Raw genomic sequence first — 19,144 nt, forward strand, 5'->3', positions numbered from 1 at the left:
TCAATGCAACAGCCAGGAATTTGGAAAGCAGGGAAAATCCCCCACATTTTTTCCATCAGAGCACAAAAAGCTGAGTAGAGCTCTGAGGCAACAAGAAAATTGTGAAAATTGTGTCAAGCAGCTGCTGACAGCTCCTGTCTGCACACAGCAATTGTTCCACACTCTCAGCACCTGAGATGAAGGGGGAGCTCCAGGGCTCAGCTCAGTTTCCACCAGCACATCTCCCTCCTGCTGCCTTGCTGTCCCTCCTGCTCTGCACAGAGCAAGTCTGAGCCAGACAAAACCAGGGGAAAACTCCCATCTTTGCCTGCTAATTTATTTTTAGTAGTTAATGGTCCACTTTATTGCTAAGATTGCAGCAGCCTGGAACCAGCCAGGCTGGTGAAGAGCTCACAACAAACACCTAAAAATATCCCCAGCACGTGGCTCCTTTTGGGGTAGAGAATCTCACCACAGCTCCCTTCTCCTTCTCTCTTGTTTTTAACCTGCTGAACCAAGCCTGCCCTGTAGGGAAACCACTGATCAGATAATTCAGGCAGATTAAATATTCCCTGGAAAGCTTTTCAAAGGGAAATCACTGCTCTGAGAGCTTGTGGAACCAGCCTTCCACCCAGCACAGGCACCAGCCTGGCAGCAAGCAGGCTCTGCCTGTGCAGGTGAGGCACAGGAATTTCCTGCAGCTTTAACACCACATCCACAAACATCCAGAGTCTCCCCTGCCCTTCCCAGTTTTCCTGTCATTGGGTATGGCCAGTAGCAACCTTTTCTCCCTCCACACTGGTCTGCTGCACTGGGGAGAAGCAGAAGGGAGTGCGAACAGCACTGGGAGGGGGATCCAACTGCTCTCCCAGGAGGTTTTTCATGGAAAATACTTTTGGGGGTTTCAGGAACAAGCAGGACAGTCTGCCAGGGTTTCCAAGGAATCAGGGTAGAAAGCAGAGCTCTGCCTTTGTACCTTTGAGTTTTCCATCGAAATTGGGGTTGGTGGCGACTTTGAGGCCGGGGTGGGGTAAGAGGAAGCAGGAGATTTTGGTGAAGCAGGAGTGGATGTGCTTCCTGACATTCTGCAGCTCCTCGTGCTGGTTGCCTGACACCTGTGGAGACAGGGAAGCACAGAATATCCTCAGCTGGATGTGCCCACAAGGAGCAGAGCCCAGCCCTGCCCAGACCCCCAACAATCCCACCCTGGGCATCCCTGGCAGCTCCTGGAGCTCTGGCAGCCTCGGGAATGTCACCATTCCCTGGGACACCCTCTGGATGAAGAACCCTTCCCTGATATCCAGTTACACTCCCCTGGCACAGCTCCAGCTGTTCCCTCAGGTCCTGTCAGTGGTCACCAGAGAGAAGAGCTGGTGCTGCCCATCTACTTCCCACAGTTTGAGTTTCCTTCTGACAGGAACATTGGGATAAAGCTGGCAGGAGCACAGGGTACTCCACACTGTGGGGGAAAGGAGAGCATTCCACAGGCATGAGGACAAAGAGAAGGAACTGGAGTATCTCTGCCCACATGCCCTGGAGCATGTTATCATCATCTGGGAATTGCACATGGCCATGGATGACTGGAACACAAAAACATTTGGGATTTCCCACCAGGGCCTTGCTTGTCTCACATATAATTAGGTCTCTCCACTACCAGATCAGCCATGCATTTCCTGACTGATCCCAAGCAGCCCTTGCCCATCATTTTGATTGTCCAACTCCCTGATTTAACTAAAGCATCATTCCCAGGCTCTTGGGAATCTGCTGACTCCCATTGCTTTGGGCTCTCCCAGAGAGTTCCAGGGAGCCGGGCTTGGGCAGAAGCCTGAACATGGCAAAGAAATTCACCCACCCCAAATGGCTCCTCTGGGGAATTCACCCTCTCCAAATGGCTCCTCTGGAAATTCACCCACCCCAAATGGCTCCTCTGGAAATTCCCCCTCCCCAAATGCCTCCTCTGGAAATTCCCCCTCCCCAAATGGCTCCTCTGGAAATTCCCCCTCCCCAAATGCCTCCTCTGGGAAATTCACCCTTCCCAAATGGCTCCTCTGGGAATTCACCCACCCCAAATGGCTCCTCTGGAAATTCACCCTTCCCAAATGGCTCCTCTGGGAATTCACCCACCCCAAATGGCTCCTCTGGAAATTCACCCTTCCCAAATGCCTCCTCTGGGAATTTACCCTTCCCAAATGCCTCCTCTGGAAATTCACCCTTCCCAAATGCCTCCTCTGGGAATTTACCCTTCCCAAATGCTTCCTCTGGAAATTCCCCCTCCCCAAATGGCTCCTGTGGCATTTTAAGGCACTTTTAAGGGTGTGACCATAACCTGCACTGCAGCTCACAGCTGACCTCCAGTGCTGAGGCCACCCAGGTGAACAGGAAAATCATGGAATCACAGAGTGGATCAGGGTGGAAAGGACCTTACTGATCATCCCTTCCACTATCCAGAACCCAGAGCAGGCAAAACATACCTTCAGTCTCTTCTCCAAAAACCTTGCACCCCCATCAGATCCATAGGAGAATTCATAAGGGAAGCTCCAGTCACGAACAAGGAATATGAGGGACTGGAAAACACAAACAGTGGGGTCAGTGCTGCCCTGAGCCCACAGCACCCTCATTTCACACACCAAAACCTGGCCCGGAGTCTCCTCCCAGCTCCAGCAGCATCTCCCACCTTTCCTGGTGGAAATGAGAGGTCCCAGGTGCTGAGGACTGAGACCACCCCACTGTCCCAGCCCCAAATTTCTGCACCAGTTTGAGTCCCTGGCTGGGAGAACAGCATCAATCACCCAAAGTGCCCAAGAAAAGGGACTGCTGCTAACCAGGACAAAAGGCAGCAAGCTCCCCAATCCCAGCCACATTTAGTTCCATCCTATGGGAATTCTACAGGCTCATTTTTTCAGCCTTTTTCACTGGGCAGCCTTCCAGACAGACTTTTAATGAGAAGCAGATGCAGAGGAATGAGGGTGAATAAGAAATCATTGGCTTTTGTAATCTTTATTGAGGCATTCAAAGTTCCTGGGCAATAAATAAATAAATACCAGAACGGTCAACTTTGAATCTTTAAAAAAAAATTAAGCTTTCAGAAAAAAATGAGGTCTCCACTGCTTCATCTGTACAAGATCCCGTGTAGGAAATAAAGGGTTTGGAGGGGGAAATCCTGAATGTCAAAGCCCAGGAGGGCCTGGCAGAGGTGCCAGAGTTCCTCTCAGGAACAGGGATAAGCAGCTCAGCAAGTGGAACCCATTTCACTGGAATTTCCCTAAATTTATCTATGTTTAGAACAAAAATCTAATGGAGGGAGGGGAAATATTCCTGCTATTTCTCTTTCATAAAACATCAGAAAAAGTTAAAAAAAGAGGAGAGAACAGTGAGTTGGCCTTTTTGAACAGCAGGAGAAGCCACAGTGAGTGCACCCAGTGAGCTGGTTCAGGACAGGCTGTTCTCAAACACCAGAGATGCTTCAGAGACATGTCCATGCTTAGGACTTTTCCACAAAGACATGATGCACACCTTGAATTGGGAATTATTATTTTTTTTCTGAAGTAAAATTGTTCCAGACAGGCTGTGCTTACCACTGCCTTTGAGAAGGCTCCATACTCAGGGCCTGCCTCTGGTGAGGGCTCCTCAGTGTGAGGAGAGGAGGAGACAAAGGGAATTTTCCACTGCCAAGTCTCATTTCCCTTCCCTTCCAGCAGGATCAGGGCCACTGCATTTAGTCACCATCACACTTGGAGAATCCCAGGATGGTTTGGGCTGGATGGTTTAAAGCTGCCATGGCAGGGACACTTCCACCATCCCAGGTTGTTCCTAACCCTGTCCAGCCTGGCCTTGGACACTCCCAGGGATCCAGGGGCAGCCACAGCTGCCCTGCCAGGACCTCCTCATCCTCCTTTTTCCTGCCTTCCCATCCACCCTGTCACATTCCAAACAGGTTCTGCAGGAAGCAGCCCATGCTGGATGCAGACAGGAGATCATTTCTCACCTGGCCACAGCACCACTGACCCCTCTGCCACATCTGGCACATCTGGCACACCCACAAGGGTTCCCAGTTTGATCATTTCCCCCTGATCATTCATGAAGATGGCATTGAGCCTGGGGGATCCCAAGGAAACACTTCTGAAGGATGATGATTCCCCACAATTAGTTCCAATTAGTTCAGCGTGCTCTGGCATCTATCAGTTAATGAGTTTTTAATCCATTAACTATGGATTAAACCAGACAATGCTGACTTCATTTGCTTTCCATCAGCATCCTGGAGAGATAAGGCTGACAGAAGGCAATGGATCATGGTGAGAGTTACCTTTATCAGCCCAGCTCTTTCAAAAACTGATAATGGGATTGTTTGACAAGACTCACCATCCACAAACTGCGCCTTGACAGCAATTACAGTGTTTGGGAGATTCAGAGCCTCTTATCCAGCCCTAATGATTTAAGCATGTTTAAGTCTCCCCTCACAGCCTCCTTTTCACTGATGGAGTGGGAAGTATCTCAGTTTCACTGGAATATTTGGCTATATTATCCCCCAGTATTTAAATAAGGAGCAGGAATATTTATTTAATGTCTGGCTTTTTGCTGTACCACGTTACATCGTTCTTCAAGCTCTTGCCTGTCATATATTTTTACCATATATATTTTTAGTTTTACCATTTATCACAGCAGAATCCAATACACCTGAAAAATCTCAATCTGTCCATTTGTTGTCTTTTTTTAACTTTTTAATTTTATTTCCACTTCCTGACCACAGACACCTTATAAACCCCTCAGTCCTTCCAGGACAACAATTCTCTTTTTATGTGGGAAAGGAAATGTAAAATAGCTGTAACTCATTGCCAATTACTCTTTGGATTTAGATTTTTCCAGCATGCTTTGTTCTCTGCTGGATTTTATTTTAGGTTGGGTGAGGGTTTGTGAACTTCCTAATCAAAACACTCCTGTGTCTTTAAAAACAGGAACCAACCTCACCTACTGTGAATGCCCAATGCTCTCCCTTTTTTTTTACCACCAGCTTTTCCCAGGCTGGGGAGCAGAAGGATGAACAGATGTCCCTAATTTGAAGCTAAAACCCCACTCACACCGAGTTTTCCCACAGCTCTGCTAATCCTTATCCCTTCATTTGGCCAGGAGCAGGGATTCCCAGGGCAGGTGAGTTCAACCCTCTCAGAACAAAGGCTGGGCAGAGTTCCTGACAAACCTGCAGCAACACCAGCTGCTTTGCAAGCCTGGCAGGACAGGGCAGAGCTCTTGGCAAGGCAGGGGTGAGGGAGGAAAGAAAGGAAAGGGGATGTTGGATGTATTTGGAAGCACAAAGCCCTTCCCTGGAGCAGCTGAGCGATCCCCAGGCAGTGCCAGCTCCTCCCACGCTGCAAACTGCAGTGACACCTCGTGGTGAAGCCAGCGGGACACACGAGCAGCCCAGGGCGCTGGGACTCACCTGGAAAGGCTTCTGGAACGTCTCCTCCATGGCCAGCCGGCCATACTCGGTGAAAAGCTGGAAGGAGAAGGAAAGGACAGGACAGGACAGTGAGTTTGTGACTGTGGGACACAGGGGCACCAGCACTGAGCTCTGTGACAGGGACAGGGCCCAGGGGGAGGCTGGAGCTGAGCCAGGCCCCCTTCTCCAAAAATCTTGCACCACCATCAGATCCATAGGAAAACTCATAAGGGAAGCTCCAGTCATGAACAAGGAAAATAAGGGACTGGAAAACACAAACAGTGGGGTCAGTGCTGCTCTGAGCCCACAGCACCCTCATTTCACACACCAAAACCTGGCCCTGAGTCTCCTCCCAGGGTCAGGATGGAAATCAGGGAATGTTCGTGCCCCAGAGGGAGCTGGCAGTGCCCAGGCTGCCCAGGGAATGCCAGAGCTGCAGGGGGGTTGGGACAGCACTGCCAGGGATGCCCAGGGTGGGGTTGTTGGGGTCTGGGCAGGGCCAGGAGCTGCTCAGCGATCCCTGGGGGTCCCTGGAGGGAATTCTCTGATTCCCTGGAGCAGCAGGGGATGTTTATGAGTGAGCAGTACCGGACACAGAGAGGCTCTGGGCTCCCAGCTGACATCCCAGAGGCACAGGGAGCTGCTGTGGAGCCATCACCCTGCTGAGCTCTCATGTGAGAGATCCCAGCCTGGAGCTCCTGCCTGCCAAATCTGTGGGAAATGGCTCAGATCAGCTGCTTGCTGCTGCTTTCACACCAACCAGAAACTCCTCGTGCTCCAGGGGCTGCTGGAGCCCTGCTCCCTGCAAACACTCCAGGAAGGAAAGGAAATGAATTCAGAACTAAGTACCTTCCCTGCAAATCCCTGCTGTGCAAAGACTCCAAAATCAGCCTAGCAGCAAGATTTGAGGACTCTCCAGTCTCTCTGCACTCTAATTTCTTTACTGAAGGCACAATAATGTGTTTCACAGATGCCTAAAAATGGGTCAACTTGTTAAACAGTCATGGCTTAAAATCCAAACTGAAAGATCAGAGCTGCACTGAATAAATTCAGTGTTAAAGAAGTGTTATTGTTAATAATATTTATGGACTGAGATAATTCAGAAGTACTCAAATGGTGATTTTTTCAGCTGGACTTTTGCTTTTCTTTCCTTTCCTTAAGCTCCTGGAAAAAGGTACTTAATTAATCAACCAATCAATCAACTGAACAAAAGAGAAAGCAGGAGGTAATTCCAGGAAACAGGCAGGACACCTGTGTCACAAAAATCCCATTAGCTGCTTGTGCCCAACAGTCAGGGCTGGAATCACCCTTAGAGGGTCACCTGTACTGAGGCAGCACCGGATGGCAACATCCAGGCTGGTAATTCACAGTCACAGAATCAAATCACAGAATCAAATCACAGAATAAAAAAAAAAAATTGTTTGGGTTGGGATGGACCTGAAATCCCACCCAGTTCCAACCCCTGCCATGGGCAGGGACACCTTCCACTATCCAGGGCTGCTTCAGCTCCCATCCAAGCTGGCCTTGGGCACTCCCAGGGATGAGGCAGCCACAGCCTCTCTGGGAAACCTGTGCCAGGGCCTCACAGGCAGAAATTCCTTCCTTTATTCCATCTAACCCTGCCCTCCAGGAGGGGAAGCCATGCCCTGTGGTCCTGCCACTCCATGCCCAATTGGGTTACCCCAAAGCTTCTCTTACCTGCAAGTGCTGCAGATCATCCTCCTGCACGTTCTGGGACAAGTTATAAACCTGCATTGAAATAAAAAACCAACTTCAGACCACTCAGAGCAGCCTGTCCTTGGGGCTAACACGTGGCTGGTGTGGCTAAAGCTGTGACATCCCACGGGGACAGGGCAAGGTCCCAGTGGCAGGAAGGAAGCCCTGGCAGGCTCTGTAGCTCCTGGGGCTGAACTCCTCCAGCCCAGATTTCTTACCTGGATGGAGCTGATCATGGTGCTGAGGGCAAACACGGTGGCAGAGTCCCTGAGGGTGGACTGGCTGTCAAAGGTGCCCTGGGTGTCCATCAGCAGCACTGCAACCTGTGGGGCACAAAGCTCCTGTCAGCCTCTCACATGCCATGGGGGCAATGGCAGCTGGGGGGCTGTGCTGGGGCCTCACTGCCTCTGCCTCCTCACTGCTGGGGACAAGGCAAAAGCCACCCCTGACACCTGGGTGACTCCAGCAGGCAGCAAAATCTGTGCTCTGCAAGGCACTGAGGGAACTGCTCTGCTCCTCTGACACCTGCTGTCAGTCTGAGTCTGCACCAGAAACCAAACACAAACTGCACCTCCTGAACCCAAACACAAACTGCACCTTCTGAACCCAAACACAAACTGCACCTCCTGAACCCAAACACAAACTGCACCTCCTGAACCCAAACACAAACTGCACCTCCTGAACCCAAACACAAACTGCACCTCCTGAACCCAAACACAAACTGCACCTCCTGAACCCAAACACACCCAGCCAGCATCAGGAATCACACCCTGAATGCCTCAGTGTCACTTGGGTGCCATGCTCTGTGCTGAAGTGCATAAATACAAATATTCCTGGCAGGATGCTCCAAATCCTCTGTGACAACCCTGAATGAAGAAACTCCACTTTGCAACTCCTGCTCTAGGAAAGGAAGGAGTTTGCAAGGACATGAGATTCGAGATTTTTGGGAATAATACAGAAATAAACTCTGGGATGCCCAGAATTGAGGGACACTTAGAGAACATATCAGGGACACTTGGACATCACATCACCTGACTTTGTTAAACCCATCTTTGTGACGGTGTTCACAGGGGTCTCAGGTTGAGGGAAGAGATGAGGATCTGACTCCATGTTTCAGAAGGCTGATTTATTATTTTATGATATATATTAGATTAAAACTATACTAAAAGAATAGAAGAAAGGATTTCCTCAGAAGGCTGGCTAGGAATAGAAAAAGAAAGAATGATAACAAAGGTTTGTGGCTCAGACAGAAAGTCCGAGCCAGCTGATTGTGATTGGCCATTAATTAGAAACAATCAACATGGGCCAATCCCAGATGCACCTGTTGCATTCCACAGCAGCAGATAATCATTGTTTACATTTTGTTCCTGAGGCCTCCCAGCTTCTCAGGAGGAAAAGTCCTAAGGAAAGGATTTTCCATAAAAGATGTCTGTGACACATCTTTAACATATGTTTTTCACAGAGGTGTGTACAACTTCCCAGAGGTTCTACAGACTGTCAATTACACGGAAGTTTTTACATCACTTCCATAAATGAGTCCCAGGCAAAATCACCACATTCCACCACTCGGCTCTGTGAAATACACGTTAAAAATTATTATCAAAATTACATTCTCTAAAAAAATATTTTTATATCACTTCCTTTTGTTATTAAACAGAGACATGGTATTGAAAACCTTCCCTGAGGAAGGTTTGGACAACCACCTAAGACAAGGCAGGAGGGTCTCAAAAGCTGGAAAAGGAGGGAAACGAGCAGCAGAGACACACACAGACCTTGGTGCCATCGGGCTTGTCCACCAGGAACACCTCACTCCAGATCTGAATCCCGGTCGTCTCCCGCTCGGAGCCGCCCCTCCAGGAGAACCCGGTCAGGGGCTCGTTGTAGTCCCCAACCCAGTCCACTGCCTCCTGCAGGGAGGAACACAAACAGTTGCTGCAGGTGGCAAAAAAGGGCTAAGAACCCCATAAGGGAGGTTTTTCTTTCCTTTCACTCTCAAGGCACCTCAAATCCTGGGCTCAGTTTTGGGCTCCTCACAACAAAGACATGGAGGGGCTGGAGAGTGTCCAGGGAAGGGAACGGAGCTGGGAAGGGTCTGGAGCTCCAGGAGAGGCTGAGGGAGCTGGGAAAGGTCTGGAGCACCACGAGTGGCAGAGGGAGCTGGGAAGGGTCTGGAGCCCCAGAAGAGACTGAAGGGGCTGGGAAAGGGGCTCAGCCTGGAGAAAAGGAGGCTCAGGGGGGACCTTCACAACTCCCTGACAGGAGAGGGCAGCCAGGTGGGAATTGGGCTCTGCTCCCAGGAAAAAAGGAAACATTTTGATGTTACACCAGGGAAGGTTTGGGTTGGATATTAGGAGATATTTTCACTGGAAGGGTGGTCACACGTTGGAACAGGCTGCCCTGGGCAGTGGTGGAGTGCCCATCCATGGAATGTTCAAAAGACACAGATAAGACACCTGAGGATGAGGTTCAGTGGTGAGCAGGGTGATGCTGGGTTAGCAGCTGGATTCAATGCTCTTCCAGGGATTTTCCAGCCTAACTGATTCTGTGATTCAGGGCAGCAGATGTGAACATTCCTGCTCCAAAGTCAAGTCCAAAAGAAACTTCTGCCTGGGGAAGCATCTGCTGTGCTTTATTCTGTGAATCCCACACTCACGAGAGCCTTGAGCCTTCCCAAAGCACCAAAGCCAGCTCATCCCTGAGCAGCAGGCCTGGCAAGGGCCCTGAGCCGCAGCCTTACCTTGTTGTACATGTAGCGCAGCATGAAGTCCATCAGGAAGGATTTGCCTTTCCTGAAAGCCCCAGCCACGGACACAGCCACCACCTCCTTGTCCCTGACAGCCTCGGAGAGCAGGATGCGGTTCAGGGCGGCCTCGTCCAGCTCGAAGGAGTGATCATCCTTGACAATGAGCACCTGCACCGGCCCTGCCTTCCTCACCGACTCCTCCTCCTCTGAGCTCCACTCGTAGATCTTGTCTGCAAAGCTGCCTGAGGGAACAGAGAAAATGAGAGGGGTTTGGTGCCTCCTCTGCACTGTGAGGGGTCAGTGATCCTGTGCTTGTGGGGTGCCCAGAGGAAGGCAGGAATGATGAATGTGACTCCGCGTTCTCATGTTCTAATTTATTATTTTAAGATAACATTTTATATTAAAGAATATTAAACTATACTAAAGAATACAGAAAGGATTACTTACAGAAGGCTAAAAAGATAATAATGAAAACTCTGGACTCTTTCCAGAGCCCCAACACAGCTTGGCCCTGATTGGCCAAAGAGTAAAAACACTCACACCAAAAATCTAATGAAACAATCACCTGTGGGTAAACAATCTCCAAACACATTCCACATGAGCACAACACAGGAGAAGCAACGAGAGAATATGGTTTTCCTTTTTCTCTGAGGCTTCTCAGCTTCCCAGGAGAAAAATCCTGTGCAAAGGGATTTTTCCAGACAATGTGATGGTGACAGTCAGTGACAGCGGGGCTGGACAGGGTGCTAAGAGATCCAAAAACTCAAATATCCACCCCAAAATGGCACCATCCAGAGCAGATGTGCTGCACTTGGCCTCAGACATCCCAGTGGAGACTCCATGCTTCTCTGGGGTCATCTGACCCTGTGCTTCACACAGGCAGAGCATTCCCTGCTGGAACTTCCCTTGGTAAAACACACAATTTAGATTTTGTCATGCATGGAAAACAGATATAACACCTCCCTTGGCCATTTCTCAGCTGGAAAAGTGAAGTCCAAGCCTTCTCCTCATCCCTTCTACCGCATTATCTAGGGATCTGCTCTCCTCTGGTCCTTCCTGAAGGCTGACCCAAACAGAAGCAGCTCTCCAGCTGAGATGTCCAAAGGTCTCACAGCTCCATCAAAGGATGCTGCCTTTGTGTATCCTGTGCCACTGCTGTTCCTGTAGCAACACATTCCTGCTCCATCTGCAGCCTGAGCTGATGCTCCAAGTGCAATCTGCTGTTCCTGCCATCAGCCTCAGCATCAGCATCCCCCAGGACACTGCCAGCAGGAATCAGGCCATGCAGACACAAACCCATCCTGCTAAAAGCCACTTTGCTGCTCCCAAGTGGAAGCACACACAGAGCACAAGCACTGCCCCCTTTCCCACTTGGAAATGGCCAAGTTCCCTGTGGAGCTCTGCCTGGGCTGTGCAGGGCTCTCACAGGAGGCTCTCCAGGAGCCAGATGCATTTTAAGAGCTGCAGCTCTGGGGTTTGCAAAGAGCAGGCTGGCTCCAGTACTTTTCCTCTGCTGGTCTTTCCAAACTTTGCAGCACAGGGAAGGGCTGTGAAGGTGATTATTGTGCCAGCCAGCTCACCCACAGCCACTGAAACCTCCCTGCCAGATGGAAAGTTCCCCCCACGTTCCAACAAAAACTTCCCAGTTTGTGCCTCAGGCTGTCACTTCCCCGAGTTTTGCCTCAAGTTCAACCTGCCCAGTCTCTGTTTCAGCCCCTGACCTTGGGGACCCAGCTCTGAGCTGTTCCAAAGCACAAGGACTGTGTGTGCACACACTAAAAGAGAAGTTATAAATATCAGGAGGAACAGGATTTGCCCATTCTGGGCCTCTCTATAAAGAAGCCTCCAGCAGTAACTCCATATTTTAAATAACAGCAGCACTTTTGTGATTTCCTAAGATCACAAGGAAGTACCAGGATCATTAGGCCTGGTTGCCAGGGGATTCTTGGTGCCTCTTGGACATATACTGTGAGCTTTCTTTGCTCACAGCTGAGAGACAAAGATCTTTTCTTTCCATTGCTTGGAGGCTTTTTAACTAAACAAAAGTCCCAAATGGTGTGAAAAGCAGATTCTCCACCAGACCGCAGCACTAAAATCCCTCCTAGCACTGTGTCACTGCACAGGGCCCTCCAGAAAATAAAATAAAAAGATCCTAATTTCAAATTTCTGAGAGCAGGAACACCCCAAACACATCTCCCAACAGGTAAGGACAGCCAGGTGCTAAAAGCCCTTTCTAAGCACTGCCAAGCTGCAAGGGCCATACAGAGGATAAGGAAATGCCTTCTCTCTCTTGTGGTGTTTCCCAAAGCCCTGCTCAGCTAAGCCAAGTCCTATTTTTATTTTCTTCTTCCAGCTGCACAGAAAGGAGAGTAGAGAGATCCTTGCATAGGATGTGACTCATGGTGGGGGCAGGAAAAAATTTGTAAATCAAATTAAACTTAAATATTTCTGCCTCTAACTCAGCCATCAGGGTGCAACAGCTGTGCCACCTTCCCAGACAGACAAATCCCACCTCGGGCACAGAGACAGAGGGAGGTGGGAGCAGAACTTGGGCTGGAGCCCCTCTGCTCTGGAGCAGGCTGGGAGAGCTGGGGGTGCTCACCTGGAAAAGAAAAACATCCAGAGAGAGCTCAGAGCCCCTGGCAGGGCCTGAAGGGGCTCCAGGAGAGCTGGAGAGGGACTGGGGACAAGGCATGGAGGGACAGGAGCCAGGGAATGGCTTCAAACTAAAAAATGAGAGATTCAATTAGATTTTAGGAAGGAATTGTTCCCTGTGAGGGTGGGCAGGCCCTGGCACAGGGTGTCCAGAGCAGCTGTGGCTGCCCCTGGATCCCTGGCAGTGCCCAAGGCCAGGCTGGATGGGTTTGGACACCCTGGGACAGTGGGAGGTGTCCCTGCCATGGCAGGGGTGGCACTGGATGAGTTTTGAGGTCTCTTCCAACCCAAACCATTCTGGATTTCATTATTTATGTGTTTACTCATCCTGCACTAGCAGAGGGTACCAGGATGGGCACAAATCCTTGGATGCCCCTGGTCAGAGAACGGAATGGACCTCCCAGAGCTGGAGGGTGAGGAGAGTCCCCTGCCATGCCCTGTCACAGGGACACCTGGGGACAGATCCCCTCTCCTGGGGCCTGGATGGATCTTCCACACCTTCCCCTCACTCTGCTCTTTCCAGCAGCTGAACCAACAACCAGTGCAGAGGAGAAGGGATTGTTCTGTCCCTTCAAATCATCATCATCTGAAGGAGAGTAAATTTTTTAAGCAGACATGAACAGATTTTGGGAGATACATTAGTGGCCATGTTCTCCTAGGGGAGATCCTTGTTTCCACCACCTGAACACCAGGAGAACCAGGCTGTCTGCACAACACAAAGCATTATGAGCAGGATATGTTGATTCCCCAGGTCCTTGGAGAGAACAGGAAGGAGAGATTACATTAAGCAGATCTCTGAACTAATTTCATCCCTACCTCTGCTTCTTTCATGTAGGCCATCTGCAGACAAAACTTTATTTTTCATATTTATATTCATATTTCCATGTGATGAAACTTCCAGGTTCTGTTTGTTAGATTATCTGCCCCACTGCAGAGCCAGGGATTATTTTATACAATGCCTGCACACTACTGGGAGTCAATGATTTTAACTGGTCTGTCTGGCCATAAATGAGGTTTTTCCCTTGAAGGAAGCTGCACCTGGCAGTGGCAAAAACTCCTGCAGCCAAAAAGGAAAGGAAGGAGAGCTCAGCTTTGCTGAACTCCTGTTTTCACTCCTTTTCTGAGCTGACTCCTCCTTTCTCTCGGCTCTGCAATTACGTCAATTCTCCAGCTGCTCATTCAGAAATTCACAGGATAAATTCACAGGATCCTTCTCCCCATTTCATAACAGCTCATTCCCGAGTGGGGTGGAAGCCACAGCACTTTTCCATATGGCCACTGCAAGTGGGAAGGGGAAGGAGTGCATGATTTGCTGTCAGACAGCATAAAAAAAGCAAAGAATTCTTTCACTGGTCTAAGATTTGCTTTGGACTAAATTAATTAATGAAACAGCATATTTCACATTGTGCAGACTCACAGACATGTCTAATGTAATTGACTTAATTTATTCTTCTCTAGGAGTTAATTACAAGCCACTAACTATGCAATGTTTGGTGAGTGCTTGCTGGATCCTGCTCTCCCTCAGCCACGGAAGAACAGGTCACAGAAATGCTGAGTGCCACAAAGGAACCAGCCTTGTCCTGGTGTGAGCCTGCACAAGAAATCCATTTCATTCCAGAGCAGGAACACAGCCCTGTCCCACCATCAGCGCAAACACAGCCTGAGCAGAGCCTGAGGAGGCCAATCTGCCAGCCCTGCTCCCAGGCTCTCCTGCATCCCAGGATTCTCAGCTACCCTGTGGAAAGCTGCAGCCTGGGCTCCAATTCTCCTGCTGAAACCACAATCCCAGAAGAATTTGGGTTAGAAAGGACCTTAAAAATCATCTTATTCCACCCCCTGCCATGGCAGGGACACCTCCCACTGTCCCAGGTGCTCCAAGCCCCATTCAGCCTGGCCTTGGCCACTGCCAGGGATCAGGGGCAGCCACAGCTGCTCTGGGCACCCTCCTCACCCTCACAGAGAAGAATTTTTTCCTCATATCTAATGTAATCTCTCATTTTTTAGTTTAAATCATTTCCCCCTTGTCCTACCACTATCTGCCCAAGTACAAAGTCACTCTCCACTTTTATAAGCCACTTCAAAGTCCTGGAAGGCCACAGTGAGGTGTCCCTGGAGCTTTCTGTTCTCCAGGCAAAAGAGCCCCAGCTCAGATGTCACACACACACAAACACCAATGCCAGGCAGTGCTGCCATTCTGAGGGCATTCAAACCAAATTGCTGCAGGGAAAACAAACCAGCAAGGAGAGAAAATCGAGGCTTGATGGAAAGTTTGAACTTGCTTGTTCCTTGGAACAGAGTACCCTGTATGCACCGTGTCAGGCTGCTTATCAGCAGCTCTCAGGGGATCTGTGTGACCAGCAGTGATATCTGTGCGGCTCCCTTCTGGAGTTTCCATCCCGTATCACACTGCCACCAAGAGCAGCAGAGCCAGGCCCCGAACAGAGGCTGCAGTCAGCCTCCATCCCTCGGGACGCTCTCCAGAGAGCTGCGGTGTGCAGGAAGCTTATCTGCCCTGCACCACAGCTCAGGGGAACACAGCACCCTCCCCGAGCATCTCCCCTGCCCTGGGCACGTTCAGCCGGGCTGGGCTGGCACACGAGCCCCGATCTCCCCGCGCCACAGCGATGCGAGCAGGCTGGGAGGGGCGGCGAGCTCCGAGCATGCAGCAGGAATTCCCTCCTCCCCTCCACGGCTGGCACCTGACCCAGCCAACCAGGGAACACGGGAATGAAGGGTGGAAGCGATGGGTGTGCACTGGAGAGGCAGAGCAGGGTGGTGCCCGCAAACCCTGCCCTGCACAAAGGAGGCACCCCCAGAGCTGAGCCTGGCCCCGCACATTCCCTCAGCACGGGCTGCCCGAGGTGTGGGGCCCTGCGGAGGGCGGAGCAGGGAACCCGGCTGGGCTAAGCCCGGTGTGACAGCCACCCTGCAGCACACCCCCAAACGCTCCGGGCCAGCAGCTCAGAGATCCTCCCAAGCTGGGTTTAACCACACACACACTCACCATGCCCTATTGTGGCACAGAATCCCGGAATGGTTTGGGTTGGAAGGGATCTTAATGCCCAGCCAGTTTCAAGCCTTACACAAGTAACACCTTCCACTAATCCCAGGCTGCTCCAAGCCCTGTCCAGCCTGGCCTTGGACACTTCCAAGCAACCATTTCAAGCTGAATGTGATTATAGAATCATGGAATGGGCAGGGACACTTTCCAGTAGACCAGGTTGCTCCAAGCCCTGTCCAGCCCGGCCTTGGGCACTTCCAGGGACAGCCACAGCTTCTCTGGGCACCCTGTGCCAGGGCCTGCCCACCCTCACAGGAATAACTTTTTCTAAATATCCCCCAAATATCCAATAACTTTTTCTAAATATCCCCCTGCCCTCTGGCAGAGGGAAGCCATTCCCTGTATCCTGGCACTATGTGGTCTTTTAAATAAGTCTCTCTCTATGCTTCTCCTGCACCCAGGGCACAGCTGAAGGCACAGATAACAGAACCTTCCCTTTGCTCTGCTCACACCTCTGCTGGGATTTTGGACATGTCCACAGAACCAGAGAACCCCAGACCCAAGCAGGGGAAGCACCAAATGCTGCCCATGCACTGACCAGACCCACGGGGACCTGGGAAGTGCCACATGTCCCTCTGTCAGGCTCCCTTCCACCTGGGGCTGCTGAGCTGGGAAATGCAGCAAGGAAGGGGAAAGCAGGGCCAGAATTTACAGTGCCCACCTAGGAAATCATCCGCACCTCCTCAGCCTGGCTGTAACCACAGCTGCCATCAATCTGTGGAAATGATGGATCAATGACAGTCCCTGGAGCTGCAGGGCACCAGGAACAGGTGAAGAAAACTGTTGTGGAAAAAGGAGCCCTGACATTCAGCAATAAGAATGGCAGATAAACAGCAATGGACTGTTCAGGGACGTGGTGGAGTCACCACCTCTGGAAAGGCTGGGTGTGGCACTCAGTGCCAGGTCTGCTCAACGAGCTGGTGTTTGGGACTTGATGATCTCGGAGGTCTTTCCAACATAAATAACTACGATTCTGGAAAAGACCACACTTGCAGCGTCCCTTTGGGATCCCCAGCTCCTCTCCACAGTCAGGGCAAACTCCCAGAGCTGAGCTGCCCAGCTGTGTTCCCAGCTCTGCCAATCCCATGTGCACTCCCATGCTCTCCTGGCAGGGACTTTGCTGTGCCAGGCTTCATCCTCACTCACCCTTTGCTTTTTTTGGAGCAGTGGGGATGCGGAGTGCACCTTGCTGCTGCCAGCCCTGAGTCACCCAGCTGGCAGCAGCACAGCCTCAGCTCTGCCCGGCCAGCTCAGCCCCTTCTGCCTCTGGCACAGGGAACCAGGGATGAATGACTCTGCTGACAGCAGGAGTGCTTTGGGACCTTCCCACTGCTGACAGGAGCGAGAGCTGGGATGCTAACTGGCCCCCAAACCTGCCTGTTACAACATCCCAAATGCCAAAGTACAATGTGAAATTCTTCATTACAACACCTACTATGTGGAGCTGCAGTGCTTAGCTGGCTCTGAAGCAAGAGCAGCTCCTACTGCTGTCAAATTCCCAGGCTGAGCTTTGGACACACAGGCAGGAAACTACCTGGGGAATGAAGCAAATCAGAGTTTTTTTATAGAATTTTTTCAGCAAGTTTGAGGTCAGGTCAGACAGTTATGAGGCCGTGCCCATGACAGCTCAGGTAGCAGGAATGGCTGAGTCAGAGGCAAGGTGGACACCTCCCACAGGCAAAGCACTGTTGGAAGAGCACCAGCAAAAAGAAACCATGATCTGTTTGTCAGGTGCAAACCCTGGGCCTGCTCCCTTTCCCTCATTTAAGCATATTCCCATATTTCCCATAAATATTTCCCATATTTAAGCCCACATTCTCCAGGGTAACACAGAATCCCAGAACGGTTTGGTTGGAAGGGAACCTACAGAACATCTCATTCCATCCCCTGTCAAGGGCAGGGACACTCCACTGTCCCAGGTTGCTCCAAGCCCATCCAACCTGCCTTGGACACTTCCAGGGATCCATCTCCAGAACTCTCTCTTCCCTCCCAGCACAGATTTTCTTCATGGTCCTTCATCTGCCATTTGTCAGCAACAGCCTCCCTTCATCTCCACCACCAGTACTGGATTTAGTTTTTTCTGACATTATTTTTACCCTTTTGTTGCTAAAATTGCCTGAAAATAAAGTTTGGTAAACACGCCATGAAATTTTAGGATAGAACATGAAAGGCAATTACACTCTGCATACAAAGTGCTTTAAATGTGCTTTATGGGCTTGGCAGAACTCAGCCCCTCCTCCAGAGCCTCCACCCCATTTGGGAGATCTGTTTTATTTTCCTGTTGTAAACTTCACTTTTCCTGTTGGCAAAAGGGAGCATTTCTGGCAGGAACAGAGCAGCTGGGGGCTCTCTAGAGTGAAGTGGCTTTCAGCAGTGATCTGTGGGACACTTTGTGCCTCACAGAGTGTGACAACACCTGCCCAACCTCCTTCCCCCGCTGGAGAAGGTTCCAGTCAGTGGTCCAGGGGAGCTGATATAAAACCTGCTGCCTCTGAACATCACCCAGGCCCTAAACAACATTTCAGTGTGTTGTTTGTCACCCCTGGAGCAGGGAAACTGCAGCAAGACACAACCAATGAATTCCCACTCCCATGAATCAGGGGGCAGCCAAGGCCAGAGCCACTCCTGGCATGGACGTGACACCAGGCAGGACAGGGGCACCATGTCACCACTGCCAGGCAGGCTCAGCCCATCCTGGTTTTCCCAAAAAAGAGAAAGTCAGGCTGCTCTTGTCCTGCTTATCCAGCTATTCCAATTCCCTGTACAACCACCATGGGAGAACGACTTTGGGTGAGAGCCTGGAGGGACAGGACACAGGGAATGGCTCTCACTGCCAGAGGGCAGGGATGGATGGGATATTAGGAGAAATTCCTCCCTGTGAGGGTGGTGATGCCCTGGCAGAGGGTGCCCAGAGCAGCTGTGGCTGCCCCTGGATCTCTGGAAGTGTTCCAGGCCAGGCTGGATGGGACTTGGAGCAACCTGATCTACTGGAAAGTGTCCCTGCCCATTCCATGATTCTATAATCACATTCAGCTTGAAATGTTGACTTGTCTCTTCTTTCAAGTCCCAGCACTTCATTTTCTTTTCTCTTTCACAAGCCACTCGTTTGGTTGTGAATATTTCTGCCTTTTTGTGTGAAGGCCCCTCTGTCTGAAACATCTCAGCTTTCCCCTTGTCAGGTTCCCAGCATTCAGAGTTACAAAGAAATGCCAGGAAGTGGAAACTGAAAATCCATCATAAAAGGGCAGAAATCAAACAACAAACACAAAGGATGTTAACATGGTTAAAAGGAAAAACAACCTACCAAAATCAGGGTTTTTTTCTCAGTTTAACCCATTGTGTGCAGTGTAAGATGGGGCAGGGATGATCCCTGGCCCGTGCTGGAGAGGAGCCCCTTATCCTCAAAAGAGTTCCTTGGCTTTTCCTGGCTCCCTTTAGGGGCTCTCCTAAATCCCCTGTCCACCTTGAAAACCCTTACTAGAAGTATCTGTAACCTCTGTAATCCCTTTTATGGTTTTAAAACTGAATTCTTGCTGGGTGGACCGTTCCAATTTCA

General features: G+C 50.5%; 2 protein-coding genes across 3 annotated transcripts in view; one reads left to right on the forward strand and one right to left on the reverse strand.

The window, feature by feature from the left end:
* SAV1 (salvador family WW domain containing protein 1) overlaps positions 1-19,144 on the forward strand; it is a 60,986-nt gene that overhangs the window by 30,290 nt on the left and 11,552 nt on the right. The gene's annotated exons all lie outside the window — the stretch shown is intronic.
* Positions 1-19,144, reverse strand: part of ATL1 (atlastin GTPase 1) — a 31,689-nt gene that overhangs the window by 9,739 nt on the left and 2,806 nt on the right. For both annotated transcript variants that reach the window (XM_054286885.1, XM_054286884.1), the window contains exons 2-8: positions 9,867-10,114; positions 8,902-9,036; positions 7,348-7,452; positions 7,112-7,162; positions 5,414-5,470; positions 2,451-2,543; positions 956-1,094 (exon numbers count right to left, since the gene is read on the reverse strand). In XM_054286885.1, the coding sequence (XP_054142860.1) occupies positions 956-1,094; positions 2,451-2,543; positions 5,414-5,470; positions 7,112-7,162; positions 7,348-7,452; positions 8,902-9,036; positions 9,867-10,114 (828 nt within the window). The remainder of the gene's footprint in view (positions 1-955; positions 1,095-2,450; positions 2,544-5,413; positions 5,471-7,111; positions 7,163-7,347; positions 7,453-8,901; positions 9,037-9,866; positions 10,115-19,144) is intronic.

Source organism: Melozone crissalis, unplaced genomic scaffold (genome assembly GCF_028551555.1).
Source record: "Melozone crissalis strain CALT ecotype California unplaced genomic scaffold, PUWL_Pcris_2 ptg000056l_1, whole genome shotgun sequence".
NCBI classification, from domain to species: Eukaryota; Metazoa; Chordata; class Aves; order Passeriformes; family Passerellidae; genus Melozone; species Melozone crissalis.